General features: G+C 39.5%; 4 protein-coding genes across 6 annotated transcripts; 3 read left to right on the top strand and 1 right to left on the bottom strand.

Annotated features, from left to right (window-relative positions):
• The first annotated feature begins 680 nt into the window (after positions 1–680).
• Positions 681–5,254, top strand: LOC148059130 (phospholipase A and acyltransferase 2-like). Its single transcript, XM_087781979.1, has 4 exons — positions 681–784; positions 1,120–1,240; positions 2,765–3,063; positions 4,194–5,254. Exons 1-4 carry the CDS (start codon positions 767–769, stop codon positions 4,305–4,307), a joined length of 552 nt encoding a protein of 183 aa, XP_087638105.1. The 5' UTR covers positions 681–766; the 3' UTR covers positions 4,308–5,254.
• Positions 5,255–6,018: 764 nt separating this feature from the next.
• Positions 6,019–10,752, top strand: LOC148059129 (phospholipase A and acyltransferase 4-like). Its single transcript, XM_087781980.1, has 4 exons — positions 6,019–6,211; positions 8,151–8,271; positions 9,152–9,450; positions 10,554–10,752. The coding sequence occupies exons 1-4, from the start codon at positions 6,194–6,196 to the stop codon at positions 10,644–10,646; spliced, it is 531 nt and encodes a 176-aa protein (XP_087638106.1). The 5' UTR covers positions 6,019–6,193; the 3' UTR covers positions 10,647–10,752.
• A 364-nt stretch (positions 10,753–11,116) lies between these two features.
• dedd (death effector domain containing) lies at positions 11,117–17,924 on the top strand. 3 transcript variants are annotated; one of them, XM_087781918.1, is made up of 6 exons: positions 11,117–11,406; positions 12,611–12,653; positions 12,963–13,562; positions 14,854–14,958; positions 15,020–15,157; positions 16,072–17,924. In XM_087781918.1, the coding sequence occupies exons 3-6, from the start codon at positions 13,019–13,021 to the stop codon at positions 16,473–16,475; spliced, it is 1,191 nt and encodes a 396-aa protein (XP_087638044.1). In that variant the 5' UTR covers positions 11,117–11,406; positions 12,611–12,653; positions 12,963–13,018; the 3' UTR covers positions 16,476–17,924. The 3 variants fall into 3 exon arrangements, with proteins under 3 accessions (XP_087638044.1, XP_087638042.1, XP_087638043.1); XM_087781916.1 differs by lacking the exon at positions 12,611–12,653; XM_087781917.1 differs by lacking the exon at positions 12,611–12,653 and having other exon boundaries at positions 12,960–13,562.
• Positions 17,925–18,199: 275 nt separating this feature from the next.
• Positions 18,200–25,983, bottom strand: LOC148059127 (voltage-gated potassium channel subunit beta-2-like). The gene is made up of 14 exons (XM_087781840.1): positions 25,915–25,983; positions 23,806–24,146; positions 21,671–21,714; positions 21,543–21,580; positions 21,372–21,451; positions 20,511–20,555; positions 20,334–20,378; positions 19,376–19,506; positions 19,228–19,313; positions 19,048–19,168; positions 18,895–18,989; positions 18,714–18,834; positions 18,547–18,635; positions 18,200–18,470 (listed from the first exon to the last, which is right to left on the bottom strand). The coding sequence occupies exons 1-14, from the start codon at positions 25,963–25,965 to the stop codon at positions 18,390–18,392; spliced, it is 1,368 nt and encodes a 455-aa protein (XP_087637966.1). The 5' UTR covers positions 25,966–25,983; the 3' UTR covers positions 18,200–18,389.
• Positions 25,984–25,985: the final 2 nt, after the last annotated feature.

Genomic DNA, 25,985 nt, shown 5'->3' with positions numbered 1-25,985 from the left:
ATGTAAGAAAATGTAAGAAAATGTAAGAAAATGTAAGAAAAAATGTCCATAATCAGAGAATGAAACATTTCTAGAAACTAAAGAAAATGTAAAAAGTATGATGAGGGACTTTGAATAATTAGAAAATGGCAAAAAGGTAACAAATTCAGTTCAGAAAATGTCAGAGAAAATATTAAAAAATCCGAAAAATTCAACTTTTCGTAAGAGGTATTTTGAAAGACATTAAATAATAACAAAAACAAAAAGCGACAAATTAACTTGAGAAAATTTGAGAAAAATGTCCGTAATCAGACAATGAAACACTAATAGCAAATAAAAAAACATTTAAAGATGTAAAAGGTATTTTGAGCGACATTGAATCATCTCCAATGGTGAAAAAACAACAAATACAATTCAGGAAATGTCAGAAAAAATGTCAAAAACCAGAAAATGAAAAATGTCTACATGTTCAGGTTCTCGTGCCTCAGGCCATAACATGTCCAGCAATATTTCCACGAGATTTTCAACGTTTTTATTTAAAAGCAAATTCCATCTATATGTGAAAAACAAATCAGATCAATCAGCCCTTGAACTACTTTTAATAGTTTTCAAATCTGGATTCTCAATCCTTCAGAATTCTTAAAACCGTAATCACTTTGAAAAAACAGTCCAAACCAGATTTCTCCAAAACACGCCCACTATCGACAATCGTCCTCACAACATCTCACGTCACACACACTCACACACACACACACACACACACACAACAAACTCAGCAGGAGCCACCATGAATTACCAGGAGCAGGTAACAACATTTTCCTCGTCTTATTTATTCCAAAACGTTTGAATCTCGTTTTTAAAAGTTGATCTGCCTTTGTTTTCATGTTATAATAATCTTTTTAAACGATGATTCAAACTCTTGATCTCAAACTCCTCTCGTGTTGCACTTCCACTCAACAGCGAAACCTTTATTCTTTAAACACTTTTAAAAAAGTTGAAAAAAAGAGCAAGAAAATCGAGTTTTCTCTTCACTTTTGCGGCGTCGTTTTCGGGGCCAGTAATGCGGCTAAACCTGCTCCGGGCTCTGCAGGGCGGGTCGGCTCCCGCCGGCAGCTTCTCACGCTGTTTGGTGTTTTCCAGCTCGAGGAGATCACGGCGGAGGGTAAATACGGGGACCTGGTGGAGTTCTCCTACCCCATTGGCTACTCTCACTGGGGGGTGTATGTGGGCGAGGGAGAGGTCGTCCACTTTGCGATCGCGGGTGAGTCTCACTTATATTATTGTTTATTATTAAATCTCTGGTAAGAACGTGTCAGTCGTCATGTGACTCGTTTGTAAGACCGAGTCTTCAGGTTCTTAAAGAGACTTGATGATGAAGCAGGTCTGGCGTCAGATGTGACTCGAAGACCAGATCATCCCGAGGCAGGTCCACACTTGTAACTGTTGTCAGGACTTAATCTGGACCGGGGTTCACCTGGTTTTCCTGCTGCTCCTTTTCTCTTTCTGCCATTTTTTAACCCCCTCAGGGTCAAGGTGACCCGAAGGGCCCCGGAAACAAATGTGTTTGTGGTATCCCTTGTGTCGTGTCCTCCACATCTGCAAATGTATTTAGGGAAGCCAGAGAGTGGCCCTAGGGTCATATTGACCCTGAGATAATACTAAGGTTAAACTGCTATTTACCGTAACAGACAAGATTTATACTTTTATCCCAATTTTTTACTTGATATGAAATGAACAGAACTTAGATTTAAATCTTTAAAATATACAAAGATTAAATGTTACGCCATGATAAGTGTCACCTAAGATTGAGCTAAGCTAGCAAGCATAGCACTTTGAGTACAACAGAAAAAACAACAACAAGTTAATCATTTTTTGTTTATTTGATCTGTTTGTTCTTTTAGCATATACATGATATTGTTTTGAATTTTAAAATGTGTTGCTCGCATCACTTTGAGGAGCACCTAACCCACCTTTAATGGTCCCTATCCAAGCACCAGTTAAGACAGAATTAAAGAATTACAGAATACGCATGAAATAAAATGAGATGAATTTAAGTAAGTAAGTAAGTAAGTTATTTGTATTTATATAGCGCTTTTCCAGACACAAAGCGCTTAAACAATCAAAACAATATACAATAAAGTATATAATTTAAAGATCAAGATAAAACTGAGAACACAACAGGAGTTCCAGAAAATCAAGGAAAAGCCTGAACAAATAAAAATGTCTTAAGATGTTTCTTAAAGGAGTCAGTAGATCATCAAACACAGAGATTGTTCCAAAGCTTAGGAGCAACAGTCTGGAAGGATTTCTCTCCTCTGGTCCTGAACCATGTTCAGGAACCATCAGTAGATTCTGATCCAAAGACCTCAGAGCCCGAGCTGGGGTATAAGGCTGGATCAGATCAGGGTCCAGGCGAGAAGACACAAACGCATGGATTATAAGATCCAGATCGTTTAGAGATTTTCTGAGTGGGAAACAGTTTTTGGTCAGTTTTCTGCAGTGTGGCACAAGACACATGTCTTTATCAAATACAACACCCAGGTCTCTCAGGCTCAGTTTGACAGACTGACCTAAGTCACCCAAGTACTGACTCAACCCTGGAACCTTATCATCAGCAGCAATAACCAGAGTTTCAGTTTTGTCCACATTTAGCTACAAATAAGAAAAAACACAATACATGGCATATACAGGAATAATAAATAAAGATAAAATACAACTTGTATTAGAATAATCCTGCTTGAGACTTTGGCTCCTGCAAAGGTTTGAGTTGTGCTCCTGTTTTCAGACGAGGGTCAGCTGATGTCCAACGTCCGTAACACCCTGCAGCGCATCTTCCCCGTGTGTGGAGACCTCCTTCTCGGGGAGACCAAGATCTGCAGGGTTCCCCTCGCCGAGGTCAACGTGCCCAACGGCGCCCACGCCCTGATCAGCAACAACCGGCACGCCTTCAAGGCCACGCCGGAGGAGGAGATGAGGGAGCGCTGCGACGCCCTGGTGGACGAGACGCTGCGTTACAACCTCCTCTTACTCAACTGCGAGCACTTTGCCACGTTCGTGCGCTACGGTAAAGCCGTGTGCAACCAGGTATGAACCCACAGAGTTCAACTCTTGCGCTTTACTGGTCTTTAAGAACGACTTTAAGGTTTTATTTTAAAAAAAAATTGACCTCCCAATTATGGCACTCCTGGTACGCCATACATGACATATTTGTGAATCGACAGAAATAGTCAACGTTTTTTAATATACAAATTTAGATTTAAAATTTGTCACTTATATTTTGGTCCTTTACAAATAAATGTGTATTCATAAATATATGTTTTCTTCACCTAAAAACAAAACAAAAAAATGTTTAACTGAAGAATTCGACATCCATGGCTATGGAGTACCAGGAGTGCCATAATTAGGTAATAATAAAGTTTGGAAATAGCGACATCCAGTGGAAAAGACGGTCATTTATATTGCTATTGTGAAATAAATACATGCTTAAATGTATGTATTATTAACGAAATACGTGTTTTCTTTATTTCAAAATAGCAAATAACCTAAAACACGTTTACTAGATGGTCTATTTGTTCATTTTATTTTACCTCAAAGCGTTTTCCATCATACAATATACAACATTGTCAAATGTTTCTTCTTTAAAGTATATACTTTATCAAATATTGTTTTGATCGTTTAAGCGCTTAGTGACCCTGGTCTGGAAAAGTGCTATACAAATAAAAATTACTTACTTACTTACTTACTTTGTATTAGCTCGTTGATGCTGATGACAACACTGCCATCTAGTGGCTGTGACTGTGAACCTGTGTAGGCTATTTGTGGATCTGAGTGGCATCATTTGTGGATTTCACAACAAGAATATCTTAATATGAGATGTAAGCGTTGAAAGTTTTTTAATTTCTGATCCACAAATACCAATAGAATGTTCAGGATTTAAAATGAGTTTTGTTTTTTATTAAAAAAGGGGGAAATTATTGATTTTTTAAGACCAAAATAGAAGTTAGAAATATAAAAATATTACTTATTTGTGGACCCAACAATTGAATATTTATAGATCATCCTCAGTGCATTTCCAAATATTTACGAGACAAATACAAGCCCATATTTATGAAGTATATCTATTGAACTAAATGAAAATATTGACCAATACAAAATGATCTTTGTGTATATTTACATCCTTTCTAAGTCATTAACGACAATCTTTCTTTCAAAAGCTTCCTGGGAAATCCAAGAATGACGAGTGCGAGCCGGCGACCAAAGCATTCCAGGGTATTGTCGACGGCAAAAAAACCCCAGAAGAAGATCGCGGGGTTACATGGTTCAACTGAAAGAGAGTTTAGTTTTTTGTCAACAAAAACAAAGACGTTTTTTGAAGCAACTAGAGTCTTTAGGCAAAATCTTTTTTATTAATGATCAAATTCAATTTTCAAAAAAGCAAATAAAAAACGACAAATAAAATTGAGAAAATGTGGGAAAAGAATTTTCATAATCAGACAATAGGAAGTTAAAAAAACATAAAAAAAATGTACATTTTGATGGACATTAAATCAGTAATTATTGGAAGTATGTCAACACAAAGATTTACAGACACAATAATATTCATTTGGACACTAAAATATATGTTATTTGAAGTTGTGTGTGGAGTATTATTGTAACTCTCCACTTACCAGTGATTAAGTTTGTTTATATGTTTTGTTTATACATTTGTTTTCTACTATAAAGGAGGTAAACACACTCATCTGTCACTCAACTGAATATGTGTGGAGGACAGAAAAAGGAGAAGAATGTTGTCCAAAGTTAGGTTAGATTAGGTAGAACTTTATTGATTAAATAGTTGTTTTTGTTCAAGTGTGTGTGAACCAGGTAAGATCCAGTCTTGATCCTCTACTGTGTTTGAAGTATGACGCACCTGAAAATTGTCGCGCCGGTAAAGAAGATTAGTGACTTTATAAACAAACATATTTTGAATTAGGACTGAACATTTTTTCTTCCCCTGATTCAAATCCATATCACGACTTAATACAAGGTCATTTTTTTTAAAAGCAGCAGTATATACATTGACATTTACAAGAGAGAAGGGCAGGAGATAAATGGAGAGCCACGTGTTTAAATAGTTAGTTGGTAAGTCATTTATTATGAATTAGATTTCTGCATTCTAATGTGTGTAACATTTGTTTATATATTTTCCATTCAGTTCAAAAGTTAAACAAACATTGATTTAATTTTCCAATTCAATTCTTTGTATCAATGGTCAACAGGTGAAAGTTGTTTTGTAATTTTTGTATCTTGCTTAATACTATTAAAACAATTGTTCTCTGGTAACAAATATTTATCATTAAACATGTGTGTTCATGTATGATCCATGGCACTCGTCATGATGGACAAATATGATGGAAGAACATTATATTAGTGTCAGTACAGAACACGAGGTTGGAAATCAACGATGCATTTGCGCATGTGAGTCGCATTTAACAACACAACTTTATTTATATACAACCATAGCTTCTCTCAATAATAATTAACCCCCCAAAAATGTGTGTCCTTTACTTTTGTCAGGTGTACTTTAGACTCATAATCAAATGAGTTTATGGTTTTATGGTGGTTTAGAACAGTCAATGGTCCAAATGAAGTTGGGAGGTAAAATATATAACAGCTTAACCCTTCCTTTTATTTCACTCCAGATGTTCCTTGTTGACAGATGTTTTAAACTAGCGATCATGAATTAATTCTGGATAAAATCTTGATCAAAAAATACAACTTTCACTGTGAGATTATTTGTAGTAAATCATTGAGTGTGATCTTCAACCAGAATAGTTACCGTGTGTGTGATTCTATAACATGTTCTTAATATGAAGGTATTTTGTTGAAGGTTAAACCAGGAATTAGTTATTAATATTCTTAACACTTCCATATACACATGTAAACACACATACATCCAAAAATGTCAGAAATCAGAAAAATGAAACATTTCTAGCAATTAAAAAAGTGTCAAAGGTATTTTGAGGGACATTAAATAATCACAAAAAGAAAGAAACAACAGATACAATTCAGAAAATGTCAAGTTTTAAACAGTAATAACTTTAAAAAAAAGTCCAAACCAAATTTCTCCAAAACACACCCATTATCGACAGTCGTCCTCACATCATCTCACGTCACACACTCACACACACACACTCACTCACACACACACAAAACTAGTTCAGCAGGAGCCACCATGAGTTATCAGGAGCAGGTAACAACATTTTCCTTGTGTTGTTTATTTCAAAACGAAACTTTTTAAGCTTGTTTTTTAAAAGTTAATCTGCCTTTGTTTTTATGTTAAAATAATCTTTTTAAATCGTAAACGATGATTCAAACTCTTGATCTCAAACTCTTCTCGTATTGCACTGCCATTCAACAGCGAAACCGTCCTGTGTTGTTATCAGTATTATCTTGATCTTTAAAGTATGTACTTTTTTGAGTAGTGTTTTGATTGTTTAAGCGCTTTGTGACCCTGGTCTGGACAAGCGCTATATAAATACAAATTACTTGCTTACTTACTTACATTATTCAAATGGAATCTGTTCTTATTCTTGGAGACTTTAATCTTCACATCTTGTTCTGCTAAAGAACCTTTAACTTTAACTGAAGCCTTTAATTTTGAGCAACATGTTTCTGAACCCACTCATCAAAAAGGCCACACTTTAGACTTACTTTTTACTCTTGGCCTGAACATTTCTAATATATCTGTACATGATGTCCATCTGAGTGATCATTCTCTTGTCTTGTTTAACCTGGACTTCATCCCTGAACCTAAGCCCTTAAAGGTTAGGTCTCAGAGGCTCTTAGCTGATACTGCAGACAGTTTGATTCACTGTTTCACTACTCATTGTGTTGAAATACATGTCATAATGTCAATAATCTCAGAAAAAAGGGTGCCCTTGGACAAATGAAGATCTCCTGAGTCTGAAGAGACTTTGTTGAAAGACTGAGCGTCTCTGGAAGTCCATTTAACTTGAGGTGCACAGACTTCACCTCAGGAATATGATGTGTTCTTACAATGAGATGGTGGAAACTACCAGATCTGATTAAATCAGGTACTGGTAATGCAAAATAGAAAAACCCCAGTGTTGTTTGACAAGATTAATTCTCTCGTGTTTCCTGCTCCTCAAATCACGCCTGTCTTCAGTGAAGCTGACAGCGATGCATTGTTGAGATTTTTCAATGACAAAATTAAATTGAACAAAAAGAAAATCTCTCCCTCTTTGTGTGGAACCCCTGCTGTCACTGAGCCTCTCTCCTCCTCTTGGTCCTCCTTCACTGCTGTATCTCTGGGTGATATTTCAGCACTAGTGAACAAGATGAAACCCTCCAATGCATTTACCAATGCATTTAAACATGCCATTGTGGAGCCTTTGCTCAAAAAGCCAGGTTTAGACCCAACTGACCTCAGCAATTTCAGGCCTATTTCTAAGCTCCCTTCCCGTCCAAGATTTTGAAGAAGGTGGTGTCTGAGCAGCTATCGTTGTTCCTAGATAAGAGCCACATGCATGAGGGTTCAGTCTGGCTTCCGTAAACATCGCTCTACGGAGACAGCCTTACTGAAAGTGTCCAGTCACATTATGATGTCGGCTGATCCAGGTAAATACACTGTTCTGGTTCTCTTGGATTTGTCCTCAGCCTTCGATACAGTGGATCACCAGATCCTGCTGAGAAGACTGAGGATGAAGTGGGACTGTCTGGGTCTGTGTTACAGTGGTTCTCATCTTACCTTTCTGGGCGCAGTTTCAGTGTATCTGCCAATCAAATGAGGCCTGAATCAGTGGATCTGTTGTGTGGAGTCCCTCAAGGTTCTGTTTTTGGTCCTTTATTGTTTTTGCTGTACTTTATTCCTCAGGGTAAAATCATTCAGAGATTTCCTGATGTTTCTTACCACATGTTTGCTGATGACATAAAGCTCCACTGCTCTTTTGATCCAACTGAGCCCCGGAGGCTGAACAGCTTAGTCAGCTCACACTCGGCAAAGTCTCTTCAGACTCAGGAGATCTTCATATATGATTTGTCATTTTTCCAAGGGTACCCACCGTTTTTGGAGTCATTACGGGGCCAGTAAAGCAGCTAAACCTGCTCCGGGCTCTGCAGGGCGGGTCGACTCCCACCAGGAGATTCTCACACTGTTTGATGTTTTCCAGCTCAAAGAGATCACGGCGGAGGGTAAATACGGGGACCTGGTGGAGTTCTCCTACCTCATTGGTTACTCTCACTGGGGGGTGTATGTGGGCGAGGGAGAGGTTGTTCACTTTGCGCTCCCAGGTGAGTCTCACTAATATTTTAATATCTATTGACTCCGGTAAGAACATGTCAGTCGTCATCGGACTATAAGACCGAGTCAAGTTTAGCATGAGGTTCTTGACACTTGTAACTGTTGTCACGACTTAATCTGGACCGTAGTTCACCTGGTTTTCCTGCTGCTCCTTTTCTTTTTCTGTCATTTTTGACCCATTTGTCTCCATTTTTTTAACCCTCTCTGGGTCAATGTGACCTGAAGGCCCGCAAACAAATGTGTTTGTGGTATCCCTTGTGTTGTCTCTGGGTCAAAATAAACAACCTCTACCACTGCATATGTATTCATGGAAGCCAGGGAGGGGCCTTCGGGTCACATTGACCCTGAGATAACACAAGGGTTAAACTGCTGTTTACCGTAACAGACAAGATTTATACTTGTATCCCAACACTGGGAATTCTAAGTTTGTTATTTTAACAGAATTTAGATTTTAATCTTTAAAATATACAAAGATGAAACGTTACAGGGTGATTACCTAAGATATAGCTAAGCTAGCAAGCATAGCAATTGCTTTCACTTTGAGTACAACAGAAAAAAAACAACATATTAATCATTTTAAGGTTCTTTATCTGTTATACAGAGATTTTTTTTCAGCATATACATGATATTGTTTTAAATATAAAATGTGTTGCTCACATAATTTTGAGGAGCACCTAACCCACCTTTAATGGTCCCTATCCAAGCACCAGTTAAAACAGAATTACAGAATACAAAAGAGATGCATACACAGGCATACACAGGAATAATTAATAAAGATAAAATAAAAATACAACTTGTATTCAAATAATCTTGCTTGAGACTTTGGCTCCTGCAAAGGTTTGAGTTGTGAACTGTCTGTCTTGTTTTCAGACGAGGATCAGAGGATGTTCAACGTCCGTAACACCCTGCAGCGCGTCTTCCCCTTTTGTGGAGACCTCCTTCTCAAGGACACCAAGATCCGCCGGGTTTCCCTCTTTGAGATGAACGTGCCCAAGGGCGCCCAGGCCCGGATCAGCAACTACCGGCACAAGTTCAAGGCCACGCCGGAGGAGGAGATGAGGGAGCGCTGCGCCGCCCTGGTGGACGAGACGCTGCGTTACAACCTCCTCTTACTCAACTGCGAGCACTTTGCCACGTTCGTGCGCTACGGTGAAGCCGTGTGCAACCAGGTATGAACCGAGTCCTACTCGTTCTTTACTGGTCTTTAAGAACGACTTTAAGGTTTTATTTTGACTTTTTTACCTCCCAATTATGGCACTCCTGATACGCCATACATGACATATTTGTGAATCGACAAGAAATAGTCAACGTTTTTTAATATACAAATGTAGATTTAAAATTTGTCACTTATATTTTGGTCCTTTACAAATAAATGTGTATTCATAAATATATGTTTTCTTCACCTAAAAACAAAACAAAAAAATGTTTAACTGAAGAATTCGACATCCATGCCTATGGAGTACCAGGAGTGCCATAATTAGGTAATAATAAAGTTTGGAAATAGCGACATCCAGTGGAAAAGACGGTCCTTTATATTGCTATTGTGAAATAAATACATGCATAAATGTGTGTATTATTAACGAAATACGTGTTTTCTTTATTTCAAAATAGCAAATTACCTAAAACACGTTTACCAAATGGTCTATTTGTTCATTTTATTTTACCTCATAGTGTTTTCCATCATACAATATACAACATTGTCAAATGTTTCTTCTTTAAAGTATATACTTTATCGAATATTGTTTTGATTGTTTAAGCGCTTAGTGACCCTGGTCTGGAAAAGCGCTATACAAATAAAAATTACTTACTTACTTACTTACTTTGTATTAGCTCGTTGATGCTGATGACAACACTGCCATCTAGTGGCTGTGACTGTGAACCTGTGTAGGCTATTTTTGGATCTGAGTGGCATTATTTGTGAATTTCACAACAAGAATATCTCAATATGAGATGTAAGCGTTGAATGTTTTTAATGGCTGATCCACAAATACCAATAGAATGTTCAGGATTTAAAATGTATTTTTGTTTTTTTCAAAAGGGGAAATTATATATTTACAAATACACATTTATTTTTTAAGACCAAAATAGAAGTTACAAATATTACATTTACATTTTTGGACCCAACAATTGAATATTTATAGATCATCCTCGGTACATTTACACATATTTACGAGACAAATACAAGCCCATATTTATGAAGTATATCTATTTAACTAAATAAAATTGTTGAACAATAGAAAATAATCTTTTATGACAATCTTTCTTTCAACAGATTCCTGGGATGACCATGAATAAAGAGTGCAAGCCAGCGACCAAAACATTCCAGGATATTGTGGACAGAAAAAGAAAACCCAGAAGAAGTTGACATTTATCGTCCTAAAAGAAAGTTTAGTTTTTTGTCAACAAAAACAAGGACGTTTTTTGAAGCAACGAGAGTCTTTTGGAAAAACAAATAAAATGTTCTTATCAGATGCCATGCTGCTTATTTTCTTTTCTTCAAACCATGATAATAAAATCCTGTATGTAAAAGTGAAGAAAACCTTCTTTAAAAGCTCATTGAAATAGTTTCTTCATCACATTGTAATGGTTTTTGTAAAAGATGGAAATAAATATCGAAAGTACATGAAAATTAAAGTGAATAAATTGTCTGTAATTTATTATGACCCTGGTCTAGAAAGGCGCTATATAAATATACATTATTATTATTATTATTATTATTATATTAACTTCGTAAGACGATTTGTTCAGTGCGTGTGTACATTATCCAGGAGATGGCAGTATGTCACCCAAATTTAGCAGTAGAAGAAGAAGCGGCGGCGACCCGGAAGTGAACTCCCTCTCAACCGGAAGGTCTTTCATTTTAGCTGAAGAATAAGAAATGTCTTGCTAAAATCCCCCACCGCTCTCCACTGGCGACCGGGGACATAACACGTCTTCTTTTTCTACTCGGACCGCCCTCGGCGTGAAGACGGAGACTGGAAACGGAAAAAATCGCCTGGTCATCGCGTGGAGGAGGAAAACAACACACCGGAAGCGCAGGGGGCTAGAGACGCTGGAAGCTAACCCAGCGTTAGCTAACAACTTCAACTGTGTCACACTCGCCCGCAGCTTATAAAATACCACAGGTAACGAGGGGTTTCCCGAATGCGGCAGGAATAACTTTTAGTCAAGAATATAACCATGAGAATGGTACGTTTGACTCGCGTTTTTATGGGATGCTCGCGTTGCGAAATGTGGTCATAACAAGGCACAGCTGCCAAACACAAACACGGTACGCTCGCAACTTTCCTCTCATCCCAGTATCTTGTAGCCCAAACATTAGACCAGTATCTTTATTTATACATCACGTTCTGCTTCTTGGGAGTTCATCGGCTAATCGGTTATTTGTTTTACAGTCTGTACCAAGTGCGTGGACACGTTATGATTCACAGTTAAACGTTATTTAACCAGGTGCACTAACCAGTTTGTATTTCTTTTAGATCTTCTTAATGGATAAAGGAATTGAGAAATCTGTCAAATCTTTGGCTGTATTTATCCGTTTTTATTATTTTTAAATCATGGTACAAATCTGATGCTAGCACTGGTGAAGGCCAATGCTAGGACCAAATGTTAAGTCATATTGAAGATGTGCGAGGATGTTGGACAGTAATGCAACCGTATTCTGAATCCCCAAAGAGAGGATACACGATGATTTGACAAGGAGCTGTTGCTAAATTTTTAATTGGTTTTGGGGTCTTGTCTGTGTTTTTAAAACTCTTCTAACTCGGTTAAATGCATATTCTGAAGACACTAAAGGCCTCTTGTAGAAAGGGTTGTGATTATAAGAAACATCATAATGTGTCTAAAGCATTTCAAAAAATCAGCCAAAAGATATACAGTATCTCCTCAACAACGTTGTTGTCTTTAATAGTTATATATAAATATTCTGATTATTTAACAGAATATAATGTATTATCTCTCTTCTACTTTGACACTTCCTAAAAATACTGAGGTACTACATTCTTCTCAACTCTCTGGTGTCAATTATGTTAAAATATAAATAACATCTGATCAAAAAGAAAAAACAAGATCTAGCCTATGTTTCTACATCAAGTGAGCCCATTGTAAGTTGGTAAGTAATTTAGATTTTCAGTGCGCTTTCCTCGACCAGGGTCACAAAGCGCTTAAACAATAAAAAAAACAACTCCATAAAATATATGCTAAAAGGTCAAGACAACACCGAGACAAGCACAGGAGTCTCATAAAATCAAGGTAAAGCCTGCACGAATAAAAGTGTCTTAAGCTGTTCCTTAAAGGAGTCAGTATTCAAAATATTGTCTCTTATTTAAGGCTGTTGGAAAAATATAAACAAAGCCTAAAAAGAAAAAGGGAGGTACGTATTGTTTAATGTTAATTGTCTTTTTGTACAAGCTGTTCTGTGCTTTAAAGTAAAAAAAAAACCTTAGGTGCATGTGCTATAAAAATATTTTTTTGGATGCATAATGTGGTACAAAAAACAGTTTATTTGTACTTTCTCACTTTTCACCTCTGGTTTTGACATCACAATTAATCACAAAAGTGTATTTTCTTTCTTTTACGCTATTTTCTTTTGCTGATTTTCCTTTTTTAAATCTAAGGGATCTTCAATCTTAATCATGTCTTTGATCAAAACATTTGGCTAAAGCAGTTTCTCCCTCAGCAGAAGACATCAGCGGGAGCCTGTGGGATTTGAGTATCTTCCTACCACTGGGTTGTGAGATGACCTCTCAGCAGCCTCAGCTCCCTAACGCTGTAATTCCACCCCAGCTCGGCCAAAACTTGTCTGCGAACCAGCCCCACATCCAGGCCGGACTCCCTGACTCTAATGCGAGTGGTGCAGCCACCGGCTCTTTAGACAATAGACTGGGGAGTGGCAGGCCGGGATGCTCTAGTACTGTGGCATCCAGAGTCGAGGTGGTCAGCAGAACCATGTCCTGTCCAAACTCCAAAAGAGAGAGGGACTTTGAGCCCTGGCCAGAGGACGCAGTGGACTCCTCCCACGGCCTGTACTCCCTCCACCGCATGTTTGACATCGTCGGGGCTCAACTGACGCACCGGGATGTTCGCGTTCTGTCCTTCCTGTTCGTGGATGTGATCGACGAGTACGAGCGAGGCGCCATTCGCAGCGGAAGGGATTTCTTGCTGGCACTCGAGCGCCAGGGTCGGTGCGACGAGACCAACTTTCGACACGTGCTGCAGCTTTTGAGAATCATCACCCGCCACGACCTGCTGCCTTACGTCACCTTCAGGAAACGACAAGCCGGTGAGTGCAGTCAGCTGATGTATAAAGAGATGAAACGCGAGTTAACCGTAGCTCCTCGCAGCCACAATAAACTGAGTTGAAGACTGGGTCGCAGGCTGGGGCGGCTTTCAGCTGTTTTTAGAGAATGTCGTATTTTGTATTTGAATGTTTTTGGGATGTTTTTTGTGTAGTTTTACTGTGATTTTCTGGGGCATTTGTATGTGTTGTTTTATTTGAGAGATTCAATTCAATTTTATTTAATCGCTTATCATAACAAAGTTATCTCAAGACACTTTACAGTTGAAGTAAGACTATAGTTGATTAAGGAAAAACAGATCCCAGCAATTCAACAAAGAGCAATAAGCTAAACACTGTGCAGTGAGCTATGGCGAGGAAAAACATACTTTTAGAAGGCAGAAACCTCGGGCGGGACCTGACTCATTGTTGACGGCCTCCTGCTTCATCTTAACTATTTTATTAAATGTATATAAACATTATACAAATTTAAGAGATGATTTAAATTTCTTTACCATTTGACCATCCTAACAAAAGTGGAGTTCCTTGCTCGTTGTTCTTGTTCTTGTTTTTATTTTATTTATTTTTTATAAAAAATTGCTGTATTTGCTGTGGTTAATTGGGGGAAAAAAACAATGACCTCCTGAGGGATCAATAAAGTTCTACCTAATAAGTTGAGGGCTTTAGTGCATCATATCATGGGCTGCAACGTTGAGACCCGTGCTGTCCATCGTATAAGTATTCATATAATTACTAATTTGTCTGTTAAATACAGTTTTTATCTTACAATCATTACAGTTTTTCACCAAATTAATTGAAATTAAAAATTATTATTTTTTAATTCTGAACAACACCGTAATTGTCCTGCACATTTGCCTTTTAATGCAAGTCAAAACGCTTGACCCTCCGAAAAAGAATGTTTAATTCACGGTGGAATCAACTACATTTAGAGAAGAAAATATAGTTGAACGACTGTTGTTCTTAGACTCGAGTACCTCTGATTTAAAAGCAAGACGTAAGTGCAACTTGGAACTTTAACACTGTATATAAGTTTATTATCAGCTAATTGCATTCTCTAATAAACAAAACTTCCAGGTGATTTTTGTTCTGAGTCAAAGGTAATGTAAAACCCTTAATAACCATCTGATGCCACAAATCGTCCCTGCTGTGAAGGAATTCTAACTTGAAGGAACGGAAGGCATTACATTGATATTTAAAAAAAAAAGATGATGCACTGTTATTGTTTTTTCTGCACAAGGTTTACACCACAGATTCACAGAGCTTTGTGTGTCTTCAGTGTGCCCCGACCCTGTGGACAAGTACCTGGAGGAGACGTCGGTGCGCTACATTTCCCCCAGAGGAGAGTCCCAGAGCAGAGACCCTGCGCCCCATAGACGTACGAGTAAGTTTACACGCATGTCATTAAAGCCGAGGCTGCGGTCCGAACACTTGTCACCCTGCAGGTCCACAGTCGGTCATCTGCTGCTCCCCGGCAGGACACCACGTCGGCCCGTCCAGAACGAAACCCACAACCCACGCATCCAACCGCAGGCGCAAGAGAAGTCACTCCTCGGCCGACTGCAGAGAGAAACAGACATGCGGTAACAAGAAAAACGATACTGAATCCATTCATCAAACTTGTGAGCCGATTGTTATGGTGTATTGTCAAGGATATGACAATATATTGTGATACTGTAGTAACAAGGATATATGTGTAGTATTGTCCAGTACTTGACTCTGGTGTTGTAGGTCTCGCCTGCAGTTGATTCAGAACTCTGCAGCGAGAATTCTGACCCGCTCAAGTAGAAGAACTCACATTTCCCCCGATCCTTAGAACTCTTCACTGGCTTCCAGTTTCTTTCAGGATCAACTTTAAAATTCTGGTTCTTACTTTCAGATCTATTCATGGTCAGGCTCCTCCTTACATCACTGATCTGATCCAGCCTTACACCCCAGCTCGGGCTCTGAGGTCTGTGGATCAGAATCTACTTATGGTTCCTCGCACACGGCTCAGGACCAGAGGAGAGAAATCTTTTCAGGCTGTTGCTCCTAAGCTTTGGAACGATCTTCTCTCTCTTTGCGCTTGATGATCTACTGACTCCTTTAAGAAACACCTTAAGACGTTTCTATTTGTTCAGGCTTTTCCTTGATTTTCTGGAACTCCTGTGTTGTTCTCAGTATTATCTTGACCTTTAAAGTATATACTTTTTTGAGTACTGTTTTGATTGTTTAAGCGCTTTGTGACCCTGGTCTGGAAAAGCGCTATACAAATAAATATTACTTACTTACTTACTTAGTATTTACAGACCACATGACTCTTGATGAAGTCGTAACTGCTTTCATTTGTTTTGAAACCAAAATATGTCCTAAAAGCTGCCGGATTCAACTGTATCCTCTCGTCCTCAGTCTTCACCAAGATTTTGCAGGATATTTAGCAGGTTCAGTGTATGATAAGGAACCCGATAAGGAGCATTGATAGTGGCAGAAACGTCTTCACTGACTCTCTCGTCTGCAGATATTCGTCTCCGGGTGCGCGCCGAGTACTGCCAGCACGAGTCGGCGCTTCAAGGCAACGTCTTCTCCAACAAGCAGGAGGCGGTGGAGCGACAGTTCGAGCGCTTCAACCAGGCCAACACCATCCTGAAGTCGCGGGACCTGGGCTCCATCATCTGCGACATCAAATTCTCCGAGCTCACCTACCTGGACGCTTTCTGGCGGGACTACATCAACGGCTCGCTGCTGGAGGCCCTCAAGGGGGTCTTCATCACAGATTCTCTAAAGCAGGCGGTGGGCCACGAGGCCATCAAGCTCCTGGTCAACGTAGACGAGGAGGACTATCAGGCGGGGCGACGCAGGCTGCTCCGCAACCTGGTGAACAGCGGAGGAACGTCGGGGAGCAGCAAAGACTGCGTATCTTAAACACGCCGGGAGGAGAAGGAGGAGGAGGTGCCTGAAAACAAAACTCTCGTCTCTCTCTCTCTCTCTCGCGAACACCTTCAGGAGTGCGGCCCGGAGGACACCGGGTGGCGACGTGGAGCGTAGCATGCCGAGAGACTGGAACCCGCAGCGCTCGGCAGGTCGTCTCTTTTACCTACGGAGCCGATGGGGTTTCTGTGAGGACGACCGAGTTTGAAGAGGCCAGAGAATGTTACGAGTCACAGTGACGTCGATATGATTTGTCGCACCTTTATAAACGAACCCCTTCCACTCGGTTTTTTGCTCTCATGATTTGGAAGTTTTTCCCCCCCAAGTTGTCAAACACGAACATTGGATAACCAGCTTAAAAACCATCACTATTATTTAGAGCACGTTTTTCACCGACGAGTCGAGAGAAAAGTGTCGAACAAGTGCTTCTGCTGCTGCTGCTGCTGCTGCTGGGACCAAAAACAAAAAAAAGAGGTTGTAAAAAAAAAAAAAGATGGTCGACCTCCGTCGTGTGTCTTCAAATCAAATCGTCAGTGAATATTCTGTGGCCTCTTTAAAGGGAACTGGCTGGATCACGTGTGCAGGCTGCCGGGTCTGTGTCCACAGAACATGCTGGTTCAACAAATATAATCTGGAGGATTCAACAACAACAAAAAATAAAAGTAAATTCGTCCTCCACAGTCTCAGTGTTATGATGCGTTCTGTGGACACAGGTGACGTCTACCTGGACTCACTGATTTAGGAGTCAATTTGTTTGCATTGTTGCGATATTAAATGTGAATCAAGGCTGGAGGGGTAGGGGGGGGGGGAAATGAAAGGTCTTCTCTTGTCGTTATCGTCCAGCAGGGGTCGGTGTTGCGCCGATTCCCACTCAACTCGTGAGCAGGTCTCACCTTCATCTGAAGGTTTTTCATGAAGAATCAAGTATTTGTCTCGATATTGCAACAATTCAAACGACTCGTCGTTCAACCCAAATGCAAAATAGTGCCCAAGTTTTAAAACTTTCTGGACCTCTAACTGTCGTCTGATGTGTGGCTGGTGTTCAGGATGTTTTTCTTTCTTTTTTTTTTTAAAAACGCCAGTTTATGTGCTGACTAGTTTCTCCCAGTGGGAGATGAACATAACCGTTTGACTGCTTCGTCGTTTTTTTTTGTTTCGTTTCGGGTACCGATGGTTTCATCCAACGAGCAAATGTGTATGTCCTAGAGAGCAGGCGTTAGTAGACTCACGTTGTTTTAATCCTTTTTATTACTGGATGTCTCACTGTTTTATCCACCATTAGGAGCCGTTGTTTGCGCAGGAAGTGTGACTGCCCCCCCCCCCCCCGCCCTCGCCCCCCCCAACACACACACCACCCTTCACATGTGTTCACTCATTTATTATGGATAGTGATGTCTTACTTTGGCTTTTATTTGAAATGACTGTAATAAATAATATACCTGACGAGTCGAAGTGTCGGGAGGCGTGATTCAAGGACACCACTCAAGGTTTACGCTCTTTTATTATTCTAGAAAAGTAGACAAAAACATCGACGTCACTTTAAAAAAAAACAACTACTCGAGAGACTTAACACGGATATGTGTTGTTTTGGTCGAAACATTTAGAGTCAAATGTGGTTCAAGCAATTCAGGTAGAAAATTAGTTTGATTATGAAACATTCCTGTGTTCAGTTTAAGTAATGGATAGTTTAAGTCTTATTTAAGTGCCTTTGTGCAAACGATAGTGGCTCTAGTGTGGAAATAAATGGGAAAACGTACAAAAATGATTGACGTATCGGAACTGTGGCACTTGATCGACTCCATAACTTTCCGCTGGTTGCTGAGCTAGTGGGTTCATTTAAAACACAACGACGTCAGGCATATTTGCTGAGGGCAGTGACAAAAGGGGTCAAAGGTCAGTCGGAGGCCATCAGGTCCTCTTCGTCATCGGTTTGTGTCCCATGATGGCGTCCATGTCGGAGACGATGGCGGAAGTTAATTTTGGAAGAATCTGTGCAGATAAAAGAAAGGATGAGGAGGATTTTAAAACGACTTGACCTGGATCTCCTGAGTCTTCAGCTCCAGACCTGAACAGCTCGGATGTTCTCCTTCAGCTGCTCCAACCTGGAGGCTCCGAGCAGGACCGAGCTGACGCCCTCGTTCCTCAGACACCAGCCTGTGGGATCGTGGATGAAGAATTAAAAAAAATAAAAGCAACTTCAGAGAAGTGAGGATTGGGGTCACATGTTCTCACCCACTGCCAGTTGTGGGAGAGTGCAGCCCAGTCGGTCAGCGACGGCCTGCAGCTCTTTGAGCTTCACCTGCTGCCGGTGACCCTCCTCGCTCATGATCTGCTCCTTCAGCCACTCGTAACCCTGCAAGACCACACCCCAACAATCAGAGTGAAGAAGTTAAGACCGATATCTTCTCGTTACCTTCAAAGACGCCCGTGAGTTCGGCGGGACGCTGCTCTCGTACTTCCCTGAGATGATGCCACAGGCCAGAGGAGACCAGGTCATGGCTCCAACACCTTCAAACACACATGATATGGATCCAAGGTCTACGTTAGAGGAGATAAAAATCGCTACCGATCTTGTGGTAGAGCTCGGGGAGCTGAACTTCGACCTTCTCCCTCTGGAACATGTGGTACTCGGCCTGCTCGCAGATGGGCGGGATCTGGTTGAACTGTCGTGCGACAGAATACGCCTCCTGGCGCCGAAACAAAACGATTCAGGTGAGAAATAAAAGGTCATCACGTGTCGTCTCACCATGATCTCCATGGAGCTCCAGCGAGACGTCCCCCAGTACATGGCCATCCCCTGGTTGATCACGTGAGTCATCGCCCGGACCGTCTCTAGGGGAAGAGACGGGAGTCAAAGAAGAAGCGACATTGGTATGAAGAGAAGGTTCCTCAACCTTCTATGGGAGTGTTCGGATCCGGACGATTGGCGAAAACCACGTCCACGTAGTCGAGCTGCAGCCTCTCCAGGGAAGCACTCAGACCTTCGACGATGTGTTTCCTCGACAGGCCTCGCTCCATCTCCGCCCTGTGGAAGCACCATTACGTTCCTGCTCCGTTAAATGACAATTAAAATGTAAAATGTGAAATTAAATCCCTAATTATAAACAAATAAAACCATTAAAGAAGATGGGAAAACTCATGAAGTAACAACATAGAAAAAACAGCCCCAAGGTGATTAAAAAATATTTAAAATATTTTAATATAAATTATAAAAATAATAGCTATTAACAAATGACGAAGAAGGTTTTGTCCATTTTCATTCACTTTAGTTTAGGAGACAAAATAAACTAACAGAAATGCAGTTTTTTATTTGGAAATTAACAAATAATGAATATTAAAGTAAAAAAAAAGTTAGTTAGCTTTAACAAAAGAGGGCCACATGTGGCCCCTAGACTTTGCTAAGAATACAAATGAAATAAACCCACTTTCTTTTGCCAAAAATATAATATTATATTTTAAGATTCACGTAAGATTCGTTTTTGTTTACAAGTTGTCACAATGTTTTTCACAGTATATACCTGGAAAAAAATGTATTCTAAATGCAATCTATTTATTTAACCCTATATTATCGCACAACATCGATTTTAACAAGATAATTTGATAGCTTTTTAAGCATTTGGAATATTATTGTTAGCATTGCGATCAACTTAACTTCAAAAAATAAATAAAGATATTAATCTTGTGTCATAATCATCTCTAAAATAATCAATATTGAATTATTTAATATTTGTTTCTGTTCTTAGAAACTGCTGAAGTGGAATACAGCCACCGTGATATATTAAAAAGAGGTTTATTATTTTAATAAAACCTTAATATATGTTTAGAATAAGAAGTAAAAATAAATGTACTTACTTTCCGCCCCAGAAGATTTTGGTGGTGATGACTAAACTGGAGCGTCTGAGGCACATAAGTCATATTTCAACCATATCAATCTCTTTAATATTTATTATTGATGTATTTATTCCAATGAGGATTTATTTTACTACTTATTTTACTTATTTTTCTGCCACAAATAGAACTAATTGTTACCTCCATCCTTTCTTCTTGATGATCCTTCCCAACACAACTTCTGCCCTAAAATAAAGAAAATAAAAAGTTGTTCATCGTCAACGACTCAGACATGCCTTTAAATACATTAACATTCAATAATAATAAAACTTATTTTTAAAGTGTGAAACAACCACAACATTAACGTTATAAATAAATTATTAAAACACAAAAATGGAATGGGATTTGCTCTTTAAACATAAATTATCAGGAATTCAATTGAAATCACGATGATTTTATAAAATTGATTCAATTTATCGAATGTTTAAAAAGTCTCGTTAACTACATTTACTTCGAGTGCGCATGCGCGGATCACCTGTCGCGACGAACGCTAGTCGCACGAAATACTTTCGTCTTATTTCTCCAAAAACGACTCTTTCCAGGTGAGATATAAACAATACAAACATTCCCGAACTCTTTGTGAGTTGTTGAAATTAAACAACAGAGTTTTAAATCTCATTTTTAAATAGTTTTAAAAGGGTTTTATATAGTTTTTGATAAAATGGCATATTTTTTCCTTGAGGATTCGCTCCGTGACACACGTTGTGTATCTTTTATTCTTTTTACACTTAATATATATTCATATTTTGGATGAGTTAATTTAGGTTTTAATGGCTTTTTAAGAGTTTAAATAGGTTGTTTTATTTTCTATTTGTATATAGTAAATACTTTCTCCCTGTAAATTCCAGTTTAAAAACAAATTGTTCAGTTTTTTATTTTTATTCATTTTATTTTTATTCATTAAAATCCTACAGACAGTCCTGCTGTGAGACGCACCGGCAAAGTCAGCAGAAACAGATCCCGGACGACCCTTCAGGTGATTCTGAGGTAAAAGATACTTACATTCCAGCACTGTATACCTCGGCCGTGTCGAACAGGTTGATTCCACTGTCGTAGGCGAGCGTCATCAGCTGCTCCGCCACCTTCACCCACGTTTGAAGAGCAATATGAAGGATTTAAACAGGTTTTTGATAAAATGTTGCTTCTTTTTTATAGACGGAGGATCTATCATACCTCGTCTGTTATCTGACCTCCGAATGTGACCCATGTTCCTGTGCAGATCACAACAAAAATCAATATAACAAGAGAAATGGCTGCTTCGCTGAAGGTTTCACATATTATTGTGGAACTTTGAGACTCACCTAAACCAAGACAGGAAACTCTCAGACCGGATTTCCCCAGATTTCTGTAAAAATAAAACTTTATTTTCAACCAAATAATTAACAACAACAAAATTCAATCTAGAACACGTATATGATTAAATGAAAAGCAAATATCAAAATGAATTAAATCAATATGTAGGGTGCAAAATTCACGAGTAGGGGCTTTATCAAATATCGATACACTTAAACATTACAATTTTATTTTCATGTGATACTATTTCGATATTCAACAGCACTTTTTCAATTTTTATTTTGAATGATTTTTAAGCTTTCAAGTCATTCTTTTTGATCATAGTTTCTTCATTTTTCTGTTGCTAAATTAAACTCAAGCCGCTATATAGTTATTACGTTCTCTGAACAATAAATTCCTGCGAGATCCCGGCTGAGGACGAGAGGATACAGTCGACTCCAGCAGATTTTAAAGCTGATGTTTGGACATATTCTGGTTTCAAAACGAATGAAAGCAGTTACGACTTCGTCAAGAGTCATGTGGTCTGTAAATACTACAACAACAGAGTCAAGTACTCGACAATACTACACATATATACTTGTACGTACTGTATCTAAATATATCGTAACGTTGCCCCTGTGTCAGGAATTTCTTTTTGTTACAATTAAACCTCCGGCCGCTAGATGGCAGCATTCATTACATCCTCCACAGCTAGGATCCCAGTGATGACTGAGGATGAGAGGATACAGTGACTCCAGCAGCTTTTAAAGCTGATGTTTGGACATATTTTGGTTTCAAAACGAATGATAGTAGTTACGACTTCGTCAAGAGTCATGTGGTCTGTAAATACTGCAACACCAGAGTCAAGTACTCGACAATACTACACATATATACTTGTACGTACTGTATCTAAATATATCGTAACGTTGCCCCTGTGTCAGGAATTTCTTTTTGTTACAATTAAACCTCTGGCCGCTAGATGGCAGCAGTGATTACATCCTCCGCAGCTAAGATCCCAGTGATGACTGAGGATGAGAGGATACAGTCGACTCCAGCAGCTTTTAAAGCTGATGTTTGGACATATTCTGGTTTCAAAACGAATGAAAGCAGTTACGACTTCGTCAAGAGTCATGTGGTCTGTAAATACTACAACAACAGAGTCAAGTACTCGACAATACTACACATATATACTTGTATGTACTGTATCTAAATATATCGTAACGTTGCCCCTGTGTCAGGAATTTCTTTTTGTTACAATTAAACCTCCGGCCCCTAGATGGCAGCAGTCATTACATCCTCCACAGCTAGGATCCCAGTGATTACTCAGGATGAGAGGAAACAGTGACTCCAGCAGCTTTTAAAGCTGATGTTTGGACATATTTTGGTTTGAAAACAAATGAAAGCAGTTACGACTTTGTCAAGAGTCATGTGGTCTGTAAATACTGCAACACCAGAGTCAAGTACTCGACAATACTACACATATATACTTGTATGTACTGTATCTAAATATATCGTAATGTTGCCTCTGTGTCAGGAATTTCTTTTTGTTACAATTAAACCTCCGGCCGCTAGATGGCAGCAGTGATTACATCCTCCGCAGCTAAGATCCCAGTGATGACTGAGGATGAGAGGATACAGTCGACTCCAGCAGATTTTAAAGCTGATGTTTGGACATATTCTGGTTTCAAAACGAATGATAGCAGTTACGACTTCATCAAGAGTCATGTGGTCTGTAAATACTGCAACACCAGAGTCAAGTACTCGACAATACTACACATATATACTTGTACGTACTGTATCTAAATATATCGTAACGTTGCCCCTGTGTCAGGAATTTCTTTTTGTTACAATTAAACCTCCGGCCGCTAGATGGCAGCATTTATTACATCCTCCACAGCTAGGATCCCAGTGATGACTGAGGATGAGAGGATACAGTGACTCCAGCAGCTTTTAAAGCTGATGTTTGGACATATTTTGGTTTGAAAACAAATGAAAGCAGTTACGACTTCGTCAAGAGTCATGTGGTCTGTAAATTCTGCAACACTAGAGTCAAGTACTCGACAATACTACACATATATGTACTTGTTTTTAAAGTATCGCAATATATATGGTATTGTTGCCCCTGTGGGCATAAGCGCCTAAAGGTCAATTAAAGTGTCTCCACCTGTAAATCATTCCTGTGGAATACGAGACGGTGTCCCTCAGCGAGACGTGGTTCATCTTCAGGAAGTCCTCCAGGTTCTTGTGCTGAGCCGCCGCCCGGACCTCCCTGAGCCTCTGGAGCTCGGCGAGCTGGCTGCAGCGCTGCTGCCGCTCCTCCTGCTCCTGGGCCTGCTCCGAGAAGAAGTTGCTGAGGCCGCTGCGCATGCTCTCGCTCACCGAGGACAGCGACAGGGTCTTCCCTCCGGACCCCCCGCTCCCACTGCTCACGCTGCCGCTGCGACATACGGCGCCGCCGTCTCGACCCCCCGGCGGAACCGTGCCACTGGTGCCGGGCTTTGGCATCTGGAAGAGACGTGAACTCAGATTCTCTTGACCCCGGTTAGCTGAGGGATGTGGACCGACGGCTGCATTAATATTAGAACACAAGCATATTAATAGACAAACAGAACGATGTCAGCTCCAGACTTTCTCGTGGAGACTGTGGATGAGACATCTGAGGAACCTGCTCACAGTTCATGCTGCTACACTTTGTATATTTTGAAGATTTTAATCATCATTTTGAACATTTTCAGCAGGTTATTCAGTATTTACATCTTATTTAATATGTATAGAGGTGTGTATTGGTAAGAATCTAGTGATACAATATATTTTGATACTGTAGTTACAAGTATATATGTGTAGTATTGTCGAGTACTTGACTCTGGTGTTGCAGTATTTACAGACCACATGACTCTTGTAACTGCTTTCATTTGTTTTGAAACCAAAATATGTCCAAACATCAGCTTTAAAAGCTGCTGGAGTCACTGTATCCTCTCGTCCTCAGTCATAGCCGGGATCTCGCAGGAAGTTATTGTTCAGAGAATAAATATGCAGGTCAGAAGTTTAATTTTGGAACAGAAAAATGAAGTTAGTTTTCAAACCAAAATATGTCAAAAGCTTTAAAAGCTGCTGGAGTTGACTGTATCCTCTCGTCCTCAGTCATAGCCGGGATCTCGCAGGAAGTTATTGTTCAGAGAATAAATATGCAGGTCAGAAGTTTAATTTTGGAACAGAAGAATGAAGTTGGTTTTCAAACCAAAATATGTCAAAAGCTTTAAAATCTGCTGGAGTCGACTGTATCCTCTCGTCCTCAGTCATAGCCGGGATCTCGCAGGAATTTGTTGTTCAGAGAATAAATATGCAGGTCACAAGTTTAATTTTGGAACAGAAAAATGAAGTTGGTTTTCAAACCAAAATATGTCAAAAGCTTTAAAAGCTGCTGGAGTCGACTGTATCCTCTCGTCCTCAGTCATAACCGGGATCTCGCAGGAAGTTATTGTTCAGAGAATAAATATGCTGGTCAGAAGTTTAATTTTGGAACAGAAAAATGAAGTTGGTTTTCAAACCAAAAATATGTCAAAAGCTTTAAAATCTGCTGGAGTCGACTGTATCCTCTCGTCCTCAGACGTTGCCTGGATTTTGCTTGATATTGATGATTTCAATGATATTCAATGTTCGGAGGATGTAATGACTGCTGCCATCTTGTGGTCTGAAGTTTAATTGCAACACAAAAATGAACAAACGCTGTAAATATTTGCATGATATTGTAAATGAAACAATCTATTTATTTTATTTAAAAACAAAGCATAAAAGATAAAACCTGATCTTTTTTCGCGATATATCGTTAGATCACTAGACATAAATATGATTGTCCTAATAACTTTCAAGACGATTCCAAGAAATATGATTAATTTTTGGAATTTGTCTTCATTTTATATGAATTTCGAGTGTTATTTTGAGTTTCCATTTACGATTTGTTGCATTTGTGGACGTTAAAATAGTCCATTTACAAATTTAACGTTTTAGAAAACATCAGGGTGACCCCTGAGCATCTTCACACCTTCAAACCGGACCTTCCTAAAAACACTGTCTGTCGATCTCTGCTTCATAGAATGATCGTCTTGAAAAAACTAAACGTTGCTCCAGTTCTGTCCTGATGGTTGAATCTCCATTCAATAATTGAGGACCTTCCTTCTTCCACCTCAACACCAGCAGGCCCACGAAGACACGTCAGAAACGATCATTATAAAAATATCCTCCAGCAAAAACAAAAAAAACGGCTGCTACTCACGCGAGTGGTGGGGGTTCGTCCGATGTAGGGGTTCTGCACCACGCTGCTCATGAAGGCTGCTGATGGAGGGA

This window comes from Callionymus lyra, chromosome 19 (genome assembly GCF_982586985.1).
Source record: "Callionymus lyra chromosome 19, fCalLyr1.hap1.1, whole genome shotgun sequence".
In the NCBI taxonomy this organism is placed as follows: domain Eukaryota; kingdom Metazoa; phylum Chordata; class Actinopteri; order Syngnathiformes; family Callionymidae; genus Callionymus; species Callionymus lyra.
The sequence above is the reverse complement of the archived record's forward strand: the minus strand, read 5'-3'. Positions and strand labels throughout refer to the sequence as shown.